The sequence below is a fragment of the Oncorhynchus clarkii genome, chromosome 24 (genome assembly GCF_045791955.1).
Source record: "Oncorhynchus clarkii lewisi isolate Uvic-CL-2024 chromosome 24, UVic_Ocla_1.0, whole genome shotgun sequence".
In the NCBI taxonomy this organism is placed as follows: domain Eukaryota; kingdom Metazoa; phylum Chordata; class Actinopteri; order Salmoniformes; family Salmonidae; genus Oncorhynchus; species Oncorhynchus clarkii.
This window is the reverse complement of record NC_092170.1, coordinates 8499476-8523734: the sequence shown is the minus strand read 5'-3', so window position 1 is coordinate 8523734 and position 24259 is coordinate 8499476. Positions and strand designations below refer to the sequence as shown.

General features: G+C 42.0%; 1 protein-coding gene across 2 annotated transcripts; it reads left to right on the top strand.

Moving 5' to 3' along the window:
• The first annotated feature begins 2754 nt into the window (after nucleotides 1-2754).
• On the top strand, nucleotides 2755-24243 carry LOC139382837 (transcription elongation factor SPT5-like). Of its 2 annotated transcripts, none has more exons than XM_071127071.1 (30): nucleotides 2755-2885; nucleotides 3293-3408; nucleotides 3612-3765; nucleotides 3896-3961; nucleotides 8305-8316; nucleotides 8503-8572; nucleotides 8687-8752; nucleotides 8849-8914; nucleotides 9023-9053; nucleotides 9170-9238; nucleotides 9530-9781; nucleotides 9902-9991; nucleotides 10078-10148; nucleotides 10257-10362; nucleotides 10496-10589; nucleotides 10704-10840; nucleotides 12181-12336; nucleotides 12462-12608; nucleotides 12905-13051; nucleotides 14432-14557; nucleotides 14683-14767; nucleotides 14944-15054; nucleotides 15625-15727; nucleotides 15846-15973; nucleotides 16085-16190; nucleotides 16395-16553; nucleotides 16702-16870; nucleotides 22032-22235; nucleotides 23623-23718; nucleotides 23844-24243. In XM_071127071.1, the coding sequence occupies exons 2-30, from the start codon at nucleotides 3322-3324 to the stop codon at nucleotides 23982-23984; spliced, it is 3249 nt and encodes a 1082-aa protein (XP_070983172.1). In that variant the 5' UTR covers nucleotides 2755-2885; nucleotides 3293-3321; the 3' UTR covers nucleotides 23985-24243. The 2 variants fall into 2 exon arrangements, with proteins under 2 accessions (XP_070983172.1, XP_070983171.1); XM_071127070.1 differs by having other exon boundaries at nucleotides 14683-14770.
• The last annotated feature ends 16 nt before the right edge of the window (nucleotides 24244-24259 follow it).

The window sequence follows — 24259 nt, the reverse complement described above, 5'->3', positions numbered from 1 at the left end:
GAAGGCTGACATAGGCGGATACGGTGCTGCTGCATAAATTATGTAATATGCCAGGGAGATGTGTATACTGTAGCTAAGAAAGTAATACTAAATGTATGTTGTGTAGTAAGCTGTTAGTAGCCCATGTGCCTCACCCTAATAATTTGTCTCATTTCTCCCTTATAACTTAACCTACTGTTCTGACTTGGGGGTGCACATGTAGCCTATAGCCCGTTTTAGAGAAATGTAATCATAGAATATTGTAAGAGCTTTTATTGTCTGCTTATATACCCCCTGTATTTATCCTATGGTTCTGACTTGGTGTACAGGGAAAATACTGGCCCATGTTCTGAATTCTGTCGCTGTACTTTTCAAAACTGCTGAACAAATGGTTATATTGACTAGGTCCGTCCTAGCCCGCTCATTAATGTCTTAATCAAAATGACGGATTGCCTCTTATCTGCTCTTCATCCCCGAATGCCATAGTTTGTACATCTTAATTGTGAGTAGAAACCACATTTGTTTAAGCAAGTCAGCCATATCAGTTTTTTAAGGCAGTAAATGAGGCTGAATGAACTGTTTTGCTGCCAGACAAGGCTCCGCTGATAGCCAGGTGTAGCTGTGGTAAGGATTCTGTCACGACTCCCACCGAAGTTGGCTCCCCCGCCTGTTCGGGTGGTGCTCGGTGGTCGTCGTCACCGGCTTGCTAGCCGCCACCGATCCCTTTTTATTTTCGGTTAGTTTTGTCTCATTTGTTACACCTGTTCCTATTTTGTGTGTGCTTGATTTTCTTCCCTATTTAGCGTATGGGACCCACCCCTTTGTTGTGCGGGATTATTTTGATGTTCACGTTGTATCGTTGGTGTTGTTAGTGCTCTGGACCTTGTTACCCGTTATTTTGGATTGGTCAGTGTTTGCGCCCTGCGTGTTGGGCATTTCAATTTAGTGCCGTATTAAAGTGTACTTTCCCCCTGGACCTCTCTGCTCTCTGCGCCTGATTCCTTGCAACACACCTAGCCAGCCGTGACAGATTCACTCCATGGTGCTGAAAAGAAAGCTCTGCTGTTGGGACAGCTTTATGTATGGCCAAACAGTTTGTGGGCACCGTTTGTCACCGTTATAGTGCAATTAATGTATTGTTTGTTTAGTGTTGTGTTGTGTTCTGTAGCGGCTTTGCTGGCTTGCATCAACCCCCCAACATTGGGAGTTTGCCTCACCAATATTTACATGCAAAAATCGCCACTGATGATATGTATTGTGATTCTCACGATTCTATATGTATTGCGATTCAATACTGAGATAGTATTGTAATTTGATGTTCCAAACATATTGCTAACTATATGTTTGCTGTATTATTTGAAACATGTCAATAGAACCCCGAAAAGCCTTTTATGCACAATATTGCTATAATAACCATCATATTGAAGTAAACTTGGGAGTCGCATATGATATGTTGTGTGGTCCTTTCACTATGACCTTTGAAAGTATGCAGTTTATTAGGTTACAGATGAAAGAGGCCCTATGTTATGGTGAACTTCACAGGAGTGGTGAAAGTGCATTGTGTTCCTTTCTAGTAGATATCGAGGGTATTATTCTGGTGACATAAAATAAAAACGATCTCGCTCACTCACCACGTTTCCATCCACAGTTTTTATGCTTGAGTTAAGTCATACTGTATGACAATAAAATCTTGACACCTGTGATGGAAACAGGGATTTAAGGAACACTTTTGTAAATGCCTTTGTTCGTTTGACATGGAGGGATCTTTTTGTTTATTAGGCTATAATAAGTTATAAGTTATGATGAACTTCACAGGGTGGTGAATATCGAGGGTCTTATTCTGGTGACATGATGATCGATGCTTTACTGCCGTTTGACAAATACAAATATTTTTGCTCTTATCTATAATAATCTCATCATGTTGACAATTATTATTATTTTTTCTCTCTTATCCATAATAGTCTAATCATGTAGATTTATATAGCCTACCAACAGAGCCTAACCACACTGTATCTGTGAGTTGTTGCTATGGTGCATGTCCCAAGACCAGAGTAGGCACATTTGCTATTTAATGCAACTGTTGAAAATGTGATAGAAACACATTGAAGCGAAAAAGTACATTTTGTGTGCACTATATCATCACTCAGTGATTTATCTACAGATTTTTCTCTGCAACAAGTCCTGGTGGAAACACCACTGGTGGGGAAAATGTCTTTATGCAAATGTTTTAATATTTGCATGAAAATCTGTCAACAATTGGAAGGAAACTAGCTAGTCATGGAAATAAAAGTGCTGAAATCATGTTGGTTCACTATTTAAAAAGAAGATGGAGAACAAGCTATAGGACTAAAAATACCAGAGTTTGGGTGCAGGTACAGACGACTAGTGCTAACTAAAGCTTACCAACTGTTTAAAAACGTTTTTAACGTTTTTCTGGTATCATTATGTTGTTCTTTTCATTTTTTACACATAGCCTAGTGATACTATATGACAAGAGGTACACCAAACATTAGGTAGCCTAGGCCTACTTGGGATCAGGTGAATTATAATGACAATACAAAAAAAGTTAAGGAGAGCACTGTACAAATGGCGAATTTAGCAAATGAGGCGTTTGTGGTAAGTACATGGGGGCCGCCATCTTCATGCACCTTCGCCATTATTATTATAGCCAGAAATCAGGTGTGCTGTTATGAACATGGGTTGGGATATGGAGACCACAGATATAAACATATTTAATGAGACTGCACCACTTTAACAAGTATTTCAAACCATCGCGAGAATGTGGTTCTTTGCCTTCCAAATGTCGTTAGTCTGTGTATCGAAGGAAGTGGAAGTGACAAAAAAAATATCTAACAATTTCTTTCTTCTTTTAGTTAAGTCCAAACCAAGACACGTGTTTTAGAAAGGTAATACCGTTAGCTATGCTTGGAATGTATTTATCAAAATATTATTGTAAATTTGGGTTGTTTGCTAGCTTAACGTTAGCTTCCTAGCTGGCTCGCGTGATCCTGAGGCTACTAACTTACTATACTAGGCCTTGCTTTCGCTTTTAGCTATCAACATTGTACATTCTCTGTTGTTTCGGTCGTTACACTATCGTAATAAGCTAACTGACTATGTACATTGTTAGAGAATAACGTAGCTCAGCGTATTACCCTGAAACACATTTTCTCCAGCTTTTTGGGTAGCTACTGTAGCTAGTAATACAGTCAGTGTTAGATAGCATTTCATTTTCAGTCTCACCCATGCAGGGACTGTCTGAACTAAGTTAACGTTAGTTAGAAAACTAAAGTCACTGTGCGTTTCAACTCAGTCTCTTTGGAGGAGACCCCGGATCCAAGAATGTCGGACAGTGAGGACAGCGACTTCTCTGACAACCAGAGTGAACAAAGTAGCGAAGCCGAGGAGGTGGATAAAAATGAGGCAGAGGTAAGCTAGCTAGCTACCTAACACTGCCTTGCACTGTGTGAATGGGTAGGTGGTGGAACAGATGCACCTGTGCATGCATTGCCCTCAATTTGCTACTGTATCAGAATTGATGCTAACAAACCTAGACTGGCTCCAAATTGACATTGCACGTTTTACTGCATTGACATAACTTGTGAGTGGTTTGAATGTTTTCCCCTATACAGGAAGATGGGCAGGCAAGTTTATCTGGCAGTGACAAGGCAGCAGAAGAGGAAGGGGAAGACTTGGCAGATGAGTATGACGAAGAGGAGGAAGAGGATGATGATGACCGTCCCAGAAAGAAACCCAGGCATGGAGGTTTCATCTTAGATGAAGCCGGTAAGACAAATCTAGACTCGAATAATACCATTGCAGTGTAGAATAGTTGTCAACATGTTCTTGCTCACCAAAACATTTTAGTTTGAATGTATCTGAAAGAAACTTTACTTATCCCTCTGGTTTTGTTTAGATGTGGATGATGAGTATGAAGATGAAGACCCGTGGGAGGAAGGTGCTGAGGATATTTTGGAGAAAGGTAAGGTCACACATGGGGCCATGTTTGAGGATATCTAATACCCGAGAGGGAGTTCTATATGAGCAACGTTGGGGCAGTTGTCTGTTGATGAGGACTGAGTTCATGAACTTTGTTGAATTTTAAATTATTAGAAAATTACTTTCCTATGGGTGATGTGCAGCTGCTTAGGCATGATGGATTTGTCTGTAGTATTGTTTGGATTCAGGAAGGGACGGGCAGCATTACAAATACAATCAACAAATCTATGCCAAAATGAGTATATGTGAGTGTTGACTGTGTTCTTCCTGTGCTAATAATTCCTTTTCTTGTGCATGCCTCCTTCAGTTAACGGTAAATCAATTCCAGATTTTCTGCTCTCTGTTTTCCTTGCATCCAATTAAATGGATTGGTTATCTCTCATTCAATAAGTCACATTCTGTTATAACTCCACCCACATTTTCGTACTGCTGCACTTCTAATCTAAAGGAGCACTGATGGCAAATACATTATTGGGGTCTCCCATAATAACTGAGGCTACCTGTATGAGGTAATACATTAGTATATTGTATTTGACAGCTGTGACCTATTTACTAGTCAGGAAAATATTGTAGAAATGTTGTTGGATGGTATGTTAACCTGACACCGGCAGAGTTATGACTTATCAGTAGGGATGCAAAGGGTCGGATATTTTCCATGGGAAGTTAAGCCTGGGATTTTTGCTTAAATTCCTCAAAAAAGTGATCTTATAACAGTGACTGTTTTTTTGTGGGATACACATAAGGCAATTCTAGTTCTTGTGGCATATCTTGGTTTAACTATCCCCAATTCAATGGAATTGCAACCCTCTGCATGCACAGTGCATTCTTCCATCACATGTGCAGTGCACTCTTCCATCACATGTACAGCTCATTCTCAAGATCTTGCACACTACTACACTGTCTGAGCCAAGGACCACATGCTTTCTGGTAAGTTTTGATCAATTACAATACTGGGTGGGGTGAATATATTTTATATTACATTTATTTATTTTTTACTAGTAAATAAACTCAGCAAAAAAGTTAACGGCCCTTTTTCAAGACCCTGTCTTTCAAAGATAATTTGTAAAAATCCAAATAACTTCGCAGATCTTCATTGTAAAGGGTTTAAACACTGTTTCCCGTGCTTGTTCAATGAACCATAAACAATGAATGAACACACACCTGTGGAACGGCCGTTAAGACACTAACAACTTAGAGACAGTAGGCAATTAAGGTCACAGTTATGAGAACTTGGGACACTAAAGAGGCCATTCTACTGACTCTGGAAAAACACCAAAAGAAAGATGCTCAGGGTCCCTGCTCATCTGCGTAAACGTGCCTTAGGCATACTGCAAGGAGGCATGAGTACTGCAGATGTGGCCAGGGCAATAAACTTCAATATCTGTACTGTGAGACGCCTAAGACAGAGCTACAGGACGGACAGCTGATCGTCCTCGCAGTGGCAGACCACGTGTAACAACGCCTGCACAAGATCGGTACATCTGAACATCACACCTGCGAGACAGGTACAGGATGGCAACAACTGCCCGAGTTACACCAGGAACACACTATCCCTCCGTCAGTGCTCAGACTGTCCGCAATAGGCTGAGAGAGGCTGGACCGGGGGCTTGTAGGCCTGTTGTAAAGGCAGGTCCTCACCAAACATCACAGGCAACAGTGTTGCCTATGGGCACAAACCCACCGTCGCTGGACTAGACAGGACTGGCAAAAAGTGCTCTTCACTGACGAGTCGCGGTTTTGTCTCACCAGGGGTGATTGTCGGATTCGCGTTTATCGTCGAAGGAATGAGCGTTATACTGAGGCCTGTACTCTGGAGTGGGATCGATTTGGAGGTGGAGGGTCCGTCATGGTCTGGGGCGGTGTGTCACAGCATTATCGGACTGAGCTTAATGTCCTTGCAGGAAATCTCAACGCTGTGCGTTACAGGGAAGACATCCTCCTCCCTCATGTGGTACCCTTCCTGCAGGCTCATCCTGACATGACTCTACAGCATGACAATGCCACCAGCCATACTGCTCATTCTGTGTGTGATTTCCTGCAAGACAGGAATGTCAGTGTTCTGTCATGGCCAGCGACGAGCCCGACTCTCAATCCCATTGAGCACATCTGAGACCTGTTGGATCGGAGGGTGAGGGCTAGGGCCATTCTCCCCCAGAAATGTCCGGGAACTTGCAGGTGCCTTGGTGGAAGAGTGGAGAAACATCTCACAGCAAGAACTGGCAAATCTGGTGCAGTCGATGAGGAGAAGATGCACTGCAGTACTTAATGCAGCTAGTGGCCACACCAGATACTGACTGTTACTTTTGATTTTGACCACCTTTGTTCAGGGACACATTATTTAATTTATTTTAGTCACATGCCTGTGGAACTTGTTCAGTTTATGTCTCAGTTGTTGAATCTTGTTATGTTCAGACAAATATTTACACATGTTAAGTTAGCTGAAAATAAACACAGCTGACAGTGAGAGGATGTTTCTTTTTTTGCTGAGTTTAGTAGCCTTCAGCAGTGTTTAAATAATTTCTAACTTGTTAACAATTTCTGCTAGATAGTTTTTGCTACCATGTGTGTTTTAGCTTGCTTGAGCCTGCTAACTGAGGAGTGTTAATTCAACTGTTTCCATACATGTTTCATTTTATAACATGTATCTTACAAAGGAGTCATTTATTTTAACTGCTTAACTATTTATTTATATGTACATGGAATTGTATTTATTTTATTTCTCTCTTTTTTTTTCTAATCTTTACAGGAAAATGCCACGGGCACTATCTGATGTGTGAAGACTTTTCACTGCAGCTAATGTAGAAGGAAATGTGTACATTTGCAAATACTGTGCCAAATCAAATGTGAAGAATAGAACAAAGATGTGCATGAAGTTCCCTCAGTGCTCACAACAAGCAACCTCTGAGACAAGTCCCTCTACTTCTAATCGAGGTGAAAATGATGAATCGGACACCATATCGATAGCATCAGCTCATGGTCCTCCTTTTTTGACTCAATGGAGGAATGTAGTCAGAGAAATGTTGATGAATGTCTTGCTCGAGCTGTGTATGCAACTGGTTCACCTCTGCTCACAGGCAATGTGTATTGCAAGAGATTTCTGAATGTTTTTCGCCCTTCTGGAGTCTTCTGGAGGGGAAGGAGTCTCCCGGAAATGGCCATATCACAGTCTGCCGATATGGACAGCCCCATCAAGAGGATCCTCCTGGATGATGTATTTTGGGTTCTTGGCAGTCTGGCGAAGTACACGTCCAAGCAAGGGCTTTGGGAAGGAGGTGCAATATGGCCGTTGTGCCATATCTCATCAGCACCTGGTGGAAGGGACTTTGTGGATCTGAGGTTCTTTCCCCTATTGTCTCCATCATCCTCCAAATCCCACCAACATCAGCTGCCTGGTTCTTGTTTGGGAACACACACACCAAAGCACGCAACAGGTTGACCAATATAAGGGTTGAAAAATTGGTGGCAATCTGGGGACATTTTTGGCTTTTTGAGCCTGATAACGAGCCATCCTCATCAAGGTTGGAAAGTGACAGTGAAGATGAGGCCTCAGAGGCTGACTTTGAGGAGGTCCAGGGAGAAGACATGGAAGCCTGAGAGGAAGACAACCAAAGCTTTAGTCTAGAAACTATCATTTTACAGAGATGCGATGGATCATTCAATATTCTTTCTTTTGTTCTTCAGTGAAATCATCTCATGTGATGAGTCAAGTCATTTAATTAAAGTTCAATTCATAACTAAATTGTTTTTATTTCTATTGGAAGGATTTTTTGCAATTGTCTACTTATGATAAGGTAAAAGTTTTGTTTCTGTCTCCATATGGTAAATATATCCAATGCAAAAAACATCTACATTTAAATTGAATTAATATTAATTTTCATATATTCCCGTTAATTCCCACGGAAAGTCTCCACCTTTTGAGTATTCCCCGAAATGTACAACCTTATTTGTAGTAAATAATCAGACCATGGGGTTCTAGGCACTTCTAGGCACGCGAACCAAGTGTGACCATTTGCCTGAAATGCTACTTGCTAGAAGAAAGCTAATATGTGTGATTTAGCTAAATTATATTGTTTTAAGCTTTTTTTGGCATGTCAATCAGCCATATCACAAAGACTCATAAGCATCCACATTACAATTACCCACATTACAATCATCCTTGGTCTCATGAGCCATTTGGTCATTTACCATCGTTAATGTAAAAAAAAAATATAATTTCATTTGTTCCTGTCTGTGCCCCTGCCCCTCTTTGCTTTGTGTGTATGACAATCTCATTTGGCTCTTAATGTGTTTTCCTCCCTCTACCTTAACCTGCCTGGCCCGGAGCAGAGGAAGCTGAGGGTAAGTGTTTTTCTTCTTCCAATATGAAAAAGACCTACCTACCACTTGGGGCTAGACATAGGTATACACAGAGGTTCTTTAAAGGACCACTTGTTTGAATGGAGAACTTCTACATTCAATCTTATACATTACATTGTTTTTTGTGTGTGACTGTAATGGGCTCACTGAGTCTGCTTTACTCTTCAGTGTCCAACATTGACCATGTGGTCCTGGATGAGGACAACTCTGGCTCCCGCAGGCTGCAGAACCTCTGGAGGTAATGTATTCTTATGGGCTATGAGTGGCTAGGCTTCTTTCCATGAATATTCCAGTTGTTACTATGCGAAGCTGTGTTCTTGAAGTCTGACATTTGAATTTTGTGATATTTCAGAGATTCCAGAGAAGAGGCCTTGGGTGAATATTACATGAGGAAATATGCCAAGCAATCAGGAAATGAGTGAGTATTTTCACAGTAGTAATCTGTTCATTTCTGTTTCAACATTGATTTTACCGGTTATCCCTTTGACTGAAATTTCGGTTTGATTCCCTCTAGTTTTCCTGGGGGTTCTGAGGAACTGTCTGATGACATCACCCAGCAGCAGCTGCTCCCTGGCGTCAAGTATGTATCACCTTCACCAAGATGGGGAATGTATTTTTAGTGCACTACAACAATCCAATCTATATACATATTCTCAATGTTCTTGGTATTGTATATTCTTTTTCAAAGGGATCCTAATCTTTGGACGGTCAAGTGTAAGGTATGGAGCTTATATTTTTGTGTAGACATCCTAAAGTTCAGCACACAATAAAAACAGTTTTTAATAAAACATTTAAAAAAGTAATGTTGCCTATGTCATGCATTTTGTCATTACAGATTGGAGAAGAGAGAGCAACCGCCATCGCATTGATGAGGAAATTCATTGCCTATCAATTCACAGACACGGTATGTCCCCACCCTAATTTTCTGCATTCACAGCTTCTATAGCTTTTATCTCTTATTCTTATCTGTATTTTTTGAAACTGAACTGTTGGTTAGGGGCTCGTAAGTATGTATGGTTGTATTCGGTGCATGTGACCTATTAATAAGATGCTAATGTTTGCATTTAGTGCTTTATATGATGGATCTCTTGATAGCCTGTATATCTCTTGGCGATTTATATATAAATAAATAAAAGGTGGAAAAATTGCGCTATGACAACCTGTGAAACGTTTTCTTATACATCATTCTACACAGCCCCTCCAAATCAAGTCGGTAGTGGCTCCCGAACATGTCAAAGGTTACATCTATGTGGAGTCGTACAAGCAGACTCACGTCAAGGCTGCAATTGATGGAATAGGCAACCTGAGGATGGGCTTCTGGAACCAGCAGATGGTTCCCATCAAGGAGATGACAGACGTCCTCAAGGTGGTCAAAGAGGTGACTAACCTCAAGCCAAAGTCCTGGGTCCGCCTCAAGAGAGGCCTCTACAAAGATGACATTGCCCAGGTATGCTAGAAACACATTGTGGAAGTCAACACTTGTGAAAACTGATGAAAATGTATTTTGAAGACAAAGATAAATATCCTTACCATATTCTTGGAACATACATGTATTCTCCTCCTTTAGGTGGACTATGTGGAGCCCAGTCAGAACACGATATCACTGAAGATGATTCCCAGGATAGATTTGGACAGAATTAAGGCCCGTATGAGCATGGTAAGCAACGGCAGCACTCTGTTGTCATGGGCTACTCACCACCCTCAACTTTGATATCCCATGACACTTCCTGTTGTGTCTCCCAGAAAGACTGGTTTGCAAAGCGGAAGAAGTTCAAGAGACCAGCCCAGAGACTCTTCGATGCGGAAAAGATCAGGTACAATGAAACATGTCCTGAAGACTATCATTATTGGGGAGTTGATTACACTGTCCCAAATAGATAAGATCGCAGCCTCGATTACTTCCTGATGGTGTTTTCTTGCAGGTCACTTGGTGGGGATGTCAGCCACGATGGAGACTTCATGATATTTGAAGCTAACCGCTACAGCCGTAAAGGGTTCCTCTTCAAGAGCTTTGCCATGTCTGCTGTGGTAAGACGACCACGTTGCCTCAATACCACTGTTTTATTGGCCATTTGTTGAAAGCCCTATAGTGAAAAACGGGGCTGAAAAGTGTTCTTAGTTATCTGTACCCATGGCTCAGTCTCTTTATTGTGATCTATAGATCACTGAAGGAGTGAAACCCACTCTGTCAGAGCTGGAGAAGTTTGAGGATCAGCCAGAAGGCATTGATCTGGAGGTGGTGACTGAAACCGCAGGTAACAGCCACTTCTAAAGCATACTCAGGATATATGAGATTTGGTATTTACTTTCTGGTTTTCATTTACGTGTATCTGCTTTTGTAAGAGGCATGTTTTGTTGTGTGACCACAGGTAAAGAGCGTGAGCACAACCTCCAGGCTGGGGACAACGTGGAGGTGTGTGAAGGGGAGCTGATCAACTTGCAGGGCAAGATCCTGAGTGTGGATGGCAACAAGATCACCATCATGCCCAAGCATGAGGACCTGAAGGTAATGACAAGCGCCAAGCAGACAATGACATTGGGAGGACATTTCAGATTTGTCCTACTAGAGTTGGGCCTAAAGTCAAATTGTGTGGAAACAGGTTCACATTGGTTAGAATTGTCAAAACGGTACATAATGTTCTGCTAGTTTTCGGTAGAATTTTGTTCAGATATTCTCAGGCCCTAAAGTAAGATATTCAGTCTACTTGTTGTTAAAAACAAGCCAAAGACATTGACCCTGGTTCATGCCGCTACGAACCAGATTCTTGTTTGCATCGGAATGACGTTTTGTTATTTATTTGTCTAGCCAAACAAATTGGAATTTCAATGAGAACTACCAGTAAACCAGGGGTGGGCAATCAACATAGGGATAATTTTTTTGTGTGTTTTTTCACTGATATTTATCGAAATCGCTGCATCAATTTGCGTGCCAGAAAAGGGCAGTTATTTACATTGTTTCTGTTTTTTCTGCATACTTTCGATCTGGTTTTAGACGTTCAGATAATAAGAGATAATACAGATAATAAGGACATAGGTGAAATGACTTTAATATAGGAAAGGTGTATGTTTTTATTTGCATCACAAAGTGACTGAAAAGCATCAAAGATTTTGTAAAGTTCAGGAAAACATTATGGAAGCTCATCAGGTAATAACTGTATATAAAAAGGTAATCTGCATTGCTTTCAATTGCAGTTTTGTCACAGTCCCTTCTAAAATGTCCTGCGCGGCTTGTGTCGTAGAGGAAAACCGAATGCATGTCTTCCTGAGTTCCTCCAACCTTTCAAAAGCAAGAGCCAAAATCTGCTAATAGCGGACATCGGATGTTACTTGTGTAACTGCAGTTCTATGTGCTAAGCTGTGCATTCAGTTGACTATAGACAAGCTCTTTTTAATTTTTTACTAAATCCACCGCAGGCTGCATTTAATTGGCTAGCAAGCCAGATTCTGGTTCAGCCAAGTCAAATAGCCTGCAAAGGGAACACGATTCATCACAGCATGAAGAAAGCATCGGGCTGTGTGTAGTCATGAACAGACTACTTAATCATGCTTCCCAAAAATGTGGGAGTGGTAGAATATGACCCGGGGTCAAGCGATCACAAACCAGATTGTTGTTTTCGTAGGGATAATGTGGTTAGTTATTAGTCAAGCCACAAAAACTGGGATTTCGAGAACTAACTCCCATTACAGCATGATGAAGAAATTGGGCTTCCCAAAAATGTGGGACGGATAGAATTACGGGATCAAAACGTTCACATGAGGCGGACAGACATTCCCACTGTGTTCCGTTCATTCTATTGGCACTGATACAAAATAATGGTTTGTTATTGATGTCTGGTCTGTGTGCAGGATCCGCTGGAGTTCCCGGCCCATGAATTGAGGAAGTACTTCCGTATGGGTGACCACGTCAAGGTGATAGCAGGCCGCTATGAGGGCGACACCGGCCTCATCGTACGCGTGGAGGAGAACTTTGTCATCCTCTTCTCTGACCTCACCATGCACGAGGTAAGCAACGTCACATTATTGAGCTGGGACATCAATTAATTTTTTTAAATAATTATATTTTGCATAATTCCTACGTAACTTCAGTGAACCATTATCGATTTTACGTGGGTATGTGTGCTCTGCAGTTGAAGGTCCTGCCCCGGGACTTACAGCTGTGCTCTGAGACGGCGTCAGGGGTAGATGCCGGGGGCCAGCACGAATGGGGAGAGCTGGTCCAACTGGACCCCCAGACCGTGGGAGTTATTGTCAGGCTGGAGAGAGAGACATTCCAGGTTGGTACTCATTTTACTCTTCTGCAAAATACATTTCCACTTAAATGATCAAGTTCAGATCAGGACAAAATAAATGTTATTTTATAAGAGATTGTGTGTGTGGGCTTGGAGTTGTGGTTGTGTGCCTGCTGGAGAGATGTTTTGTCCACCATCTGTTCTTGAAATGGGAACTTGAGTGATTTTGCTCAATTTTAAAATTGGCACATAGTGTAATGTCTATTAAATTGTGGCAGTCAAGCCTAAATCCCTGAGCATTCCTATAGTGCTCACACATGTATTCCTCTTCTTCTCCCCAGGTCCTCAACATGCACGGCAAGGTGCTGACGGTGCGTCACCAGGCAGTGAATCGGCGGAAAGACAACCGCTTTGCTGTGGCGCTAGACTCTGAGCAGAACAACATTCACGTCAAAGACATCGTCAAGGTCATCGACGGGCCACACTCGGTAAGATTCACCACAGTTCTGCTTTCTATAGGTCTAAGCTCATAAATGTATTTCTCAACTATAGCTTTAGTAGGGCCCTATAAAATCTGTGACGTGGACAGGAATCACGCGATTAAACTATATTCAAAAATGTATTACATTTAATCGGAAATCAACTAAATGTACTGAACTTATTAGATCATTTATTCATTTGCCTGAGATTATCATAATCAAGAACAAAATGCATAAGTGATTCTTAGTTTCCTTGAACTTTCTGAAGAGACGATGTGGAATTGCCTCGGGCTGTGTGCGCGTTTGTCTACCACTTCGTGTAGCCGTTAGCGAAGATGCTAATGATAACTATCTTCTGGTAGATGGAAAGGCTTTCCAAAAAACCTTGTCAATTTAAATGTTAACTACAAAGTAGCCTACCTAGCAGATGAATCATGATTGTTTGCATAAATCCAGTGGAGATTTGTTTAGCAAACTCTGCAATCACATTTGCGCTATAGAAACACTGCTAACCGAACAAGTCTCTTGCTGGTGTACACTTAAATTTGAAGGGGATCTACACCCAAAAATGAAAATTCCATAGATTTTTTTCCCAGACCTCAAACGTGGTCTCCTGATTTCGTTTAAGCCTTGTTGTGAACTTAGAACATTACAATGTTGTTTTTAAAGGGATTTTGAGACAAAAATGACATCTGAAACCAGGAAAAACAAAACGTTGAATGGAAAAGTAAATGGAATTAGTTGTCTAGGGCTCTACTATAGGCCTCCATCCAGGTTTGGTGACTACTTTCAAAGCCAGTGTCTGGACTCGAGCCCTCATTGACAAAATTGGTAAGTCAGCTTGAAGAGCTTTGACATACAGCACCAGTCAAAAACTTTGGGCACACCTACTCATTCCAGGTTTTTTTGGGGGGGTGTTGCGAGAATGCCAAGTGTGTGTAAAGCTGTCAAGGCAAAGGGTGGCTACTTTGATGTATCTCAAATATAAAATATATTAGGGATGCACGATATAGCTGTGAACATATCGGAATCGGCCGACATTCGCTAAAAATGCTAACATCGCTATCGGCTAGTTTAACGCCAGTGCATCACTAAAATATATTTTAATGTAACACTTTTGGTTACTACATGATTCCATATGTGTTATTTCATAGTTTTGATGTCTTCACTATTATTCTACAATGTAGAAAATAGTTTAAAAAAAATAAAGACCCTTGAATGTGTAAGTGGGTCCAAACTTTGGACTGGTACTTTATTTTCATGCACAAAATGGAACTGTATGTTGAGTTTTAGGCTATATTGCTTATCTCTAGCTGTTTTTCAGTTTGCCAAAGGTGCGATTAGCATGTATAGGTTGTTAGCATATAAGTGGTGTGGTTTGTTTGCCAGGGGCGTGAGGGAGAGATCCGCCACATTTTCCGAGGCTTTGCCTTCCTGCACTGTAAAAAGCTAGTGGAGAACGGGGGCATGTTCGTCTGCAAAACACGCCACGTGGTGCTGGCCGGGGGCTCCAAGGTCAGTCTCCCATTTAGCTCTCACCGCATCACTTTCATGTCTTCCATCTATGCCATCACCTCTTAACCTTCTCCAGTGGGAACCATCAGAGCTGTTGTTGACATTTTGATTCTTCCATTCTTTAGCCCAGAGACGTCACCAACTTCACCGTGGGAGGCTTCGCTCCGAGGAGTCCAAGTATCAGCAGCCCCATGCATCCAGGTGGTGGTGGTGGTGAGTGGAGTACAGCTCACAGAGAGCATGTGGTCATTCTCACCCTAAACTGTGTATTACACTGCCCTTTGTTGATTTGTAGAAATTAGCGAACAGTTGCTTAGTGCAGGATACAACACTAAATAACAATTATCAGACCACAGGCATTACACAACTCCTGTCCTCTCCTTCAGGTCAGCAGCAGAGGGGTGGTGGAGGAGGTGGACAGATGGGGCGTGGCCGGGGCAGGAGGGACAACGACCTGATTGGACAGACCGTCCGCATCTCCCAGGGACCATACAAGGGTAATGCTGCGTTCATAACAACTCAGAAATGTGTAAATATCAGCATATGACTGGGAGAAAATGACTTGAATGCTCCTCCAGCTGGTAATTACTAGTGGGAAACTGATCTGTCATCTCCAAGCTCTGACTTCTCCCACATGCTAAAATCTGATGTCGCATACTATTGAAATGATCTCAATAACAACATTTTTGACACTTAAATGCAACAGCAAAACATTATTTACAAAAAACATCTGTTTTTGAACACTATAATTTTTTTGCAACTTTAATAGCTGTACTTTTAGTTTATTTTTAACCCAGCTTGTTTGCCATTAGCCAATCTGCGTTCTCAATGAGTTCAAGGCATGTGAATGCACACAAGTAGGATTTTCTGAGTTTCCCACTTGCTATGAATGCAGAAAAAGGACCAAACCAGGTCACATGTGAACCAGATGGGGTTGTCCTCTGCCATAGAATGAACAATAAACACATTAAGCAGAAATGCTGTTGCACCATGGGTGTTGGAGTTTCAACACTTGGATCATTCTCAATAGGGAATCTTTTGGCCTAACTCTTGCCATTATTTCTCAGGGTACATTGGAGTGGTGAAGGATGCCACTGAGTCGACAGCCAGAGTGGAGCTGCACTCAACATGCCAGACCATCTCTGTGGACCGACAGCGTCTCACCACAATGTTTGTTCACATCATCAGGGATCTATTACAATGATCTATTGTGAACACGGTGATATTAATGCAATAGTTCACCTTTTTAGAGTGTTAATTAATGTTGACTTGTTTTTGTTACATTCAGGGGAGCCAAGAGGCATGGAGGAATGACTTCCACCCACGGACGCACTCCCATGTACGGTTCCCAGACCCCCATGTACGGGACAGGCTCCCGTACCCCCATGTATGGCTCTCAGACCCCCTTACACGATGGTGAGTGAGACACCCCACCAAGGAAATACCTCTATGGCTCTCAATCAGAATATATATATCTATGACCTGCAATATAACTATTCTCATTGTGGTGATCCTTGTTCCCCACAGGGAGCCGTACACCGCACTACGGCTCGCAGACCCCGCTGCATGATGGGAGCAGAACGCCGGGGCAGAGCGGAGCGTGGGACCCCAACAACCCCAACACACCGTCCAGGTAGGCTACATGTGGGGAAAAAACTAAATGTGGGAAATAGCCTCAGCATTCTATGGTTGATAAGGGTTTCTTCATCTTTGCCGGGTCAAGAGTTGTCAAAGTTAATACAGCTATTTTTCTGTACTTTCTACAGATCCTGAAAATATGTTTCCCTAATAGGATAACTTTTTGGAAACAGCCTTTAACCTGTTCCTCTTGTTTCAGGGCGGACGATGACTTTGAGTTTGGTTATGACGACGAGCCCTCGCCGTCCCCTCAGGGCTACGGGGGCACGCCTAACCCCCAGACCCCTGGCTACCCAGAGGTGCCCTCACCCCAGGTCAATCCCCAGTACAACCCCCAGACCCCCGGTACCCCAGCCATGTGAGTCTCACATACACACAGTTTTCCATTGTCTGTTTGCTGTCTTTTTCAGTCTGTCTCTAAGCCCCTTTTACAGTGACGACCAACGGCTAGGACGGAGAGAATCAAACTCACCTTGAGCAAAGTCCACTGACTGTGTGTTCCTCAGGTACAACACTGAACAGTACTCGCCGTACACTGCCCCCTCCCCACAGGGCTCGTACCAGCCCAGCCCCAGTCCCCAGAGCTACCATCAGGTGGCCCCCAGCCCAGTGGGCTACCAGAACACACACTCACCAGCCAGCTACCACCCCACACCCTCACCCATGGCATACCAGGTAAGACCCACCACGCTTGACATATACATTTTTTTTTTGCCACTTAATAGGACTGATGTTGATTTAACATTTTAGTTGTCTGAAAGGTCAAGTCACTTGTCCCCAAAAAAAGAAAAATGGTCTGTAACGCCATTTCTACATCATTGTATGATGCCCGGAACTACATTTAAAAAATAAAATCCATTACTATCTTTTTACCATAGAGAAAAGATAGAAAAATGTAGTCTACACTCTGCCCATTGGCTTCTTTGCATATTCAAGCCTGTCTCAAAATACAACACTGTCCCCTTTAAGGGTCTCCTGGAGGATGGTGGGCCACCCTTGGTAGCCTATAAAAATATTGAAACAATTACAACCAAATACTTTCTATATAAAATTCATACAACCGCTGAACATAAAAAAAAAAATGTTTAAAGCAATGAGGCTGATGCAACTAATCAGACAATTAAGCTTAAAATGTTGATAGAAATGTTGATGTTTACATGACTGTAGGCTACACACGAATGTTCCAAATTGCAATTAGCGTGAAAACACCATTCTCAAAAGCATACCGCACTCCGAAGCACTTTCATGTGACAGAGGAAAATATCTGTTAGAAATGAAGAGGGGCGATCTAAAGATGCATCAACTAGCATGGGTTACTAATATCATCAGGATTGTGCCTTTGGCTGCTAGACAATAAAACAAGTTAAATTGGAAACGGGTATTCCCAAACTGGGGTACGCAATGCCGTCATGGGTATGCCAAATACAAATGTGATTCACATTTAAATAATACTTATATTATTTTCTAACGGGGCTATACATTTTGGTGAGGTTTTTTTTCTCGCCTGATTAGCCTCGTTTCACTGCCAAAAATTTAATTAAACAATCTAGTGTTCAGCAAAATAACAACACAATGTCAAATAATAATTAACATCCAATCACATTAACCGTTACTCTCTTGCGGGAATTCCACTAGCCAAACATAGCTGCTGCTCATTCCGTTTGCTCAAATTGATAAATGGTCATAAACAGTAAGCGACACATACCAGCTCTACCGGTAGTACTACTACTACCAGCAGTAGTAGCACTACCCTTTGCAACCATGTACCTATGTGAGAGTGGATTCTCGGCCCTCACTAGCATGAACACTAAATACAGGCACAGACTGTGTGGAAATGAACAAATAAGGTTTTATATGTAAGATGGTTAAATAAAGAGCAAAATGATTGATTATTATATTATTTGTACTCTGGTCCTATAAGAGCTCTTTGTCCTGGCTCGAGGGAAGAAACAAACTCACACTCAAACTTGCAACTCAATATTAGGAAGGTGTTCCTAATGTTGGGTATACTTAGTGTATATTCTTGTCCATTTTATTTATAAAAATAAAAAAAAGTACTTGTCGAGCCCTTCCACGCACTTCATATTATTTCCCAGACATCTGTCTTTCTCTTTAAGGGTGTTGCAATACATTGTTTTAGCTTTGTGTGTTGACAAGTGTTGCCTTGTCATTCTTTCAAATTAGTAAGACTTAGTGCTGTTGGTTTATACAATGGGCATGTCTTGCCAGAGGGAAAAAAGTTTTACAATCAAACACGTTTGGAGGCTAATCTGCTAAATTCATCAGAACCTCCATAGGCGCATCGTTAATCTCCAAGCTGCTTCTCATAACCATTATTATTGAAGTTGCTCTTAAAAATCCTCGTTATTTACTGACTGCCTCAGCTATTGTAGTGGTCCAGATGGTTTGTTGCCCTCTGACACTGTTAGGTTCTTATTTTTCAGAGTTAACCCACAGACACTGGGAAGAATAAACTTGGTTAAAAGCTTCTCTAAAGGTTCTGTACAGCTGAAAAAGGACAGTTAAACATTTCAGACATCACAGTTTATATGCATCCTACTTAGGACACTCCTCTTTACAGTTTATGGCTCCACGGGAAAGAAGGTAACCAAATACCAACCCTGATTACTCCCTTAACTTCTCTGGGATATGGTCCCACCTCGCCAACAGCCAGTGAAATTGCAGGGCGGCAAATTCAAAACAACAAATCTCATAATTAAAATTCCTCAAACGTGCAAGTATTATACACCTTTTTAAAGATAAACTTCTCGTTAATCCAGCCACAGTGTCTGATTTCAAAAAGGCTTTACGGCGAAAGCACACCTTGCGATTATGTTAGGTCAGCACCTAGCCACAGAAAACATACAGCCATTTTCCAAAGAAGGAGAGGTGTCACAAAAGTCAGAAATAGCGTTATAAATATTAACTTACCTTTGATGTTCATCGGAATCCTTTTTTTCGCGAGTGTAGCCCAGTAATCCAAATGCACAATGCGCAATCACTTAGTTCAGACAAAGTAATATTACAGTTCGTAGAAACATGTCAAATGATGTATAGAATCAATCATTAGGATGTTTTTATCATAAATCTTCAAAAATGTTTGAACCGGACAATTCCTTTCTCTTTAGAAATGAAAAGGAACGCAGCTCGCTCTCACGACCTCTTAGTCAAACAGCTTTTATCCGCTCCCCCTTCACAGTAGAAGCATGAAACAAGGTTCTAAAGACGGTTGACATCTAGTGGAAGCCTTACGAAGTGCAATATGACCCCATAGACACTGTATATTGGATTGGCAAACTTGAAAACCAACAAACCTCAGATTTCCCACTTCCGGGTTGGATTTTTTTCTCAGGTTTTTGCCTGCCATATGAGTTCTGTTATACTCAGACATCATTCAAACAGTTTTAGAAACTTCAAAGTGTTTTCTATCAAAATCTACTAATTATATGCATATTCTAGCTTTTGGGCCTGAGTAGTAGGCAGTTTACTCTGGGAACCTTATTCATCCAAGCTACTCAATACTGCCCCCCAAGTCCCAAAGAAGTTAAGGGGAACTGACCTCACCCCTCACCTCATGATCCACAGATATCCATCTGTCTTCTCTATATCAACACATTGCTCTCCTCCATCAAACACATTCTATAGCCTTCTGGCTTTTTACAAACTTTCTATTCAAGGCTTTGTCTCCTATCATTTATTTAATTTCTCAATGTTCAAAGTTTAGCCGATTCTAACAGCACCTTATACTCAGTTCTCCGCTAAACATAGAATCAAGATTTGTATGTATTTTTGAACTCCCAGGACGAAGTTGACTACAAATACAAAGTTGCCAATGTCTTCGTTTCAAACAATGTTTCAAACAAGTGAAAGTTAGAAAAAATGCAAACTGGGATGACTGTATTAAATGATAAATACAGTAGGCTGCCTAGGCCTATATTTTGAAATCAATTACATGTTCAATCGAGTTCTACTTTTAGGCTACTGTAGCCTAGGCTTATGTAATTATTGCGTCAATATACAGGGCATCTGGAATGTGTTCAGATCCCTTCCCTTTTTCACATTTCATTACATTGACAGTGCATGTACGAGCAAAAACCAAGCCATGAGGTTGAAGGAATTGTCTGTTGAGCTCCGAGACAGGATTGTGTCGAGGCACAGATCTGGGGAAGGGTGCCAAAACATTTCTGCAGCATTGAAGAACCCCAAGAACACAGTGACCTTCGTCATTCTTAAATGGAAGAAGTTTAGAACCACCAAGACTCTTCCTAGATTTGGCTGCCCGGCCAAACTGAGCAATCGGGAGAAGGGCCTTGGTCGAGGAGGTGAGCAAGAACCCGATGGTCACTCTGACTGCTCCAGAGTTCCTATGTGGAGATGGTTGTCCTTCTGGAAGGTTCTCCCATCACTGTAGCACTTCACCAATCAGGCCTTTATGGTAGAGTGGCCAGATAGAAGCCACACCTCAGTTAAAGGCACATGACAGCCTGCTTGGAGTTTGCCAGAAGGCACCTAAAGACTCTCAGACCATGAAAAGCAAGATTATCTGATGAAACCAAGATTGAACTCTTCGGCCTGAATGACAAGCACCGCATCTGGAGGAAACCTGGCACCATTCCTACGGTGAAGCATGGTGGAACCATCATGCTGTCGGGGTGTTTTTCAGCGGCATGGACTGGGAGACTAGTCAGGGTCAAGGGAAAGATGAACGGAGTACAAAGATGTCTTCGAAGAAAACCTGCTCCAGAGCGTTAAGGGCCTCAGACTGGGGTGACAGTTCACCTTTCAACAGGACAATGACCCTAAGCACACAGCCAAGACAATGCAGGCGTGGCTTCAGGACAAGTCTCCGAATGTCCTTGAGGGGCCCGGACTTGAACCCGATCGAACAGGTACAGCAACATTCCCCATCCAACCTGACAGAGCGTGGTAGGATCTGCAAAGACGAATGGGAGAAGCTCCCCAAATACAGGTGTGCCAAGCTTGTAGCGTCATGCCCAAGAAGACTCGAGGCTGTAATCACTGCCGAATGTGCTTCAACAAAGTACTCCGTAAAGGGTCTGAATACTTAAGGAAATGTGATATTTCCAGAGAAAGGGTTTATTTTATACATTTGCAAACGTTTCTAAACCTACTGTCATTATGGGGTATCTTTGATTGATGAGGGGAAAAAAATATTTAATCCATTTCAGAATAAGGCTGTAACATAACAAAATGTGGAAAAAGTCAAAGGGTCTGAATACTTTCCGAATGTACTGTATATGTGTAACAACGTGCACAATGATATACCAAATATGTGGTTTAGTGCTTTGTTGTAGAATAAGCCGCCTCAATAGGCCTGTTAGCATCTATCTATATGTGATCATATAATTATGTTAGATTAAAAAGAAAAGTCTTCACTGTTTTAACATTGCGTCATTCCAACATCAGCTGAAGAGGTAGCGCGTTTCTTAAAACACCATGCAGAAAGAACATTCGCTTGCATGCATTTTGCATCATCATAATGATGTGACACTTTGCTTCTTGAAAACTTGACTACTGGCATGCAAAAGATTTTGGGACTGTATTAACAGTGGACTAATGAAAAATACACATGTTGTGTTTTCCTTTTAAGGTAAGGTGTCTAAAGTAAGATTTGAAAAGAGAGTGAGTGCTGTTGATCAGAGAGCAAAGTTGCCTTTCTTTTGGTCCCATTGGTATGTACACGTGCTTCAACAACTAAGCAAACCTTCTCTCTGCGTGGGGTTTTGGCTGTTGTCGGAACGATGCATCGTTGAAACGCTTTCAAATCTAAGTTCCATCGCCCTGAATTTTGTTTCCTCCTGTCGTCCCACCCCAGGCCAGTCCGAGCCCCAGCCCGGTAGGCTACAGCCCCATGACCCCCGGCGCCCCCTCCCCTGGCGGCTACAACCCCCACACCCCCGGCTCCAACATCGACCAGACCTCCTGCGACTGGGTCACCACCGACATCCTGGTGCGCGTTAAGGACACCTTCCTGGACAGCCAGGTGGTTAACCAGACGGGCATCATCCGCAGTGTCACGGTGAGTAGCAAAGACCACACCACTCCTCCACGATCCTAGATGGTACAGGGGTGAAGAAAGGCTCACACATTTGATTCTACTTTGTTACCCAAGTTTCCTGTCTGGATTGAAATGGAGGGAACATTACTTTGGCTTTTAGGGAAAAAGAGTTGTATAGAAATGTTAATTTCTGGGATTTGTCTTCCATAACCAAAATGGTATGTAGTCATTTGATTTATTTGAGTAGAAATGAACTTTGGATTCCTGACAGTAACGGCTCCGTTTTGGCCTGTTGATGGAAGAAAGGAGACACTGCCAAGATGGAGCAACACTTTTTGTCATGTGTCTTATCTTTGGTAGATTGAGGGGAACAAAAACAATTTAATCAATTTTAGAATAAGGCTGTAACATAGCAATGTGGAGAAAGTCAAGGGGTCTGAATACTTTCTGAATGCACTGTGTATGTGTAACGTCCGTGACCAATGATATACCAAATATAGGGTATATGCTATCCCTCATATTTGGCTCCCATTGCCTTTTGACGTAACCGATACAAACCCTACAGAATGGGGGGGGCATCTTTTTTTTTTATGCCTTATGGGCCTAATGGTAAAGACATGTATTTTAACGGTAATAATGTATTATCTTTTTTAATGTGACGTGAACACAACCTGTCATGTTTTCATCTGACTGTCAAACAAATCACTTCAAAAGGTAGGCTACTTGCACACGTTCGTCCATTCCAAAATAATTCCAGTATCCAAACAGTGCACCAAACGTTTAATGAAAAGAAATAAAAATATGTTACAAAACATCAGTGTAATGACACACTCTTGTAACTTGCATTAATTGACTTTTTTGTGTGTTTTTTTTTTTGTCAAAGTCGACACCTGAAAAGAGGCTGAAATACAGCCATCTGTGTCTCCTGAGTTTGCTAGCAAAAGCTCAAGACCAATAGAGGCAGAGTAAAGAGATTACTGCGACTGAAACAACCTGAAACGGTCACTGGTTTAAACCATGACGGAGAGGTGGGGAAGTTCGCTTCATTCTGAATAAGCTTATTTTCATATATTTACCGTTGTAGCAGGACAAAATAGCATTTTATGGCACAGTTGGTAGAGCATGGCGCTTGCACAACGACGAGTTGTGGGTTCGATTCCCAGGGACACCCAATCGTAAAATGTATGTATGCATTAAGTCTCTTTGGATAAAAGTTTTTGCTAAATTGCTTACTATTGTTATTATGCTAGAAACCAATAGAATGGTTAAATTTGAGTTTTGTTGCATTTAGGGGATATTATCTAATTCCCCCCTTTTTACTATTCTTACCTATGTGTTACGTTGACAACATGAACATGCTGAACCAAGTACTCCCATCATTGACCTGATGCGTCTTCTCCTTCCTCAGGGTGGCATGTGCTCCGTCTTCCTCCAGGACACAGAGAAGGTGGTGAGCATCTCCAGTGAACACCTAGAGCCTGTCACCCCAACTAAGAACAACAAGGTAAGGCTGCTTCTCACCACAACACCTTTCTACTGGACTCAAGAGTTATGTGGACAGGAGCATGGTTATTTTGGGTTCATAAGGCTCTGGCTGCTCTTGGTGTGTCGTCTGTGGTGCCTCTCCAGGTGAAGGTGATTCTAGGGGAGGACCGCGAGGCCACGGGGATCCTACTAAGTATTGATGGGGACGACGGCATCGTCAGGATGGAGCTGGATGACCAGCTGAAGATTCTCAACCTCCGCTTCCTGGGAAAGCTGGAGCTCTGAGCCATCACACCCCAACCTCACAACACGCCCTCACTGCAAAGCAACGTCACTCAAAACAAGCAGAATATGTGCCCCCATTTTCACTATCAAAGATTAAAATTGCCCGTGTAATTTCTTTTCAGCCAAACTTGTGCTCTTAGTGAACTCGCATTGGTTTTTAGTCCTCTGTGGTTGTAATTTCTGTCTGTTCTTTACTTTTTTTGTTATAGAAACTACCTTTTGGTTATGTGTGTACAATGTCAATTAAATGTTAACTGTTGCACTGTGTGGTGTCT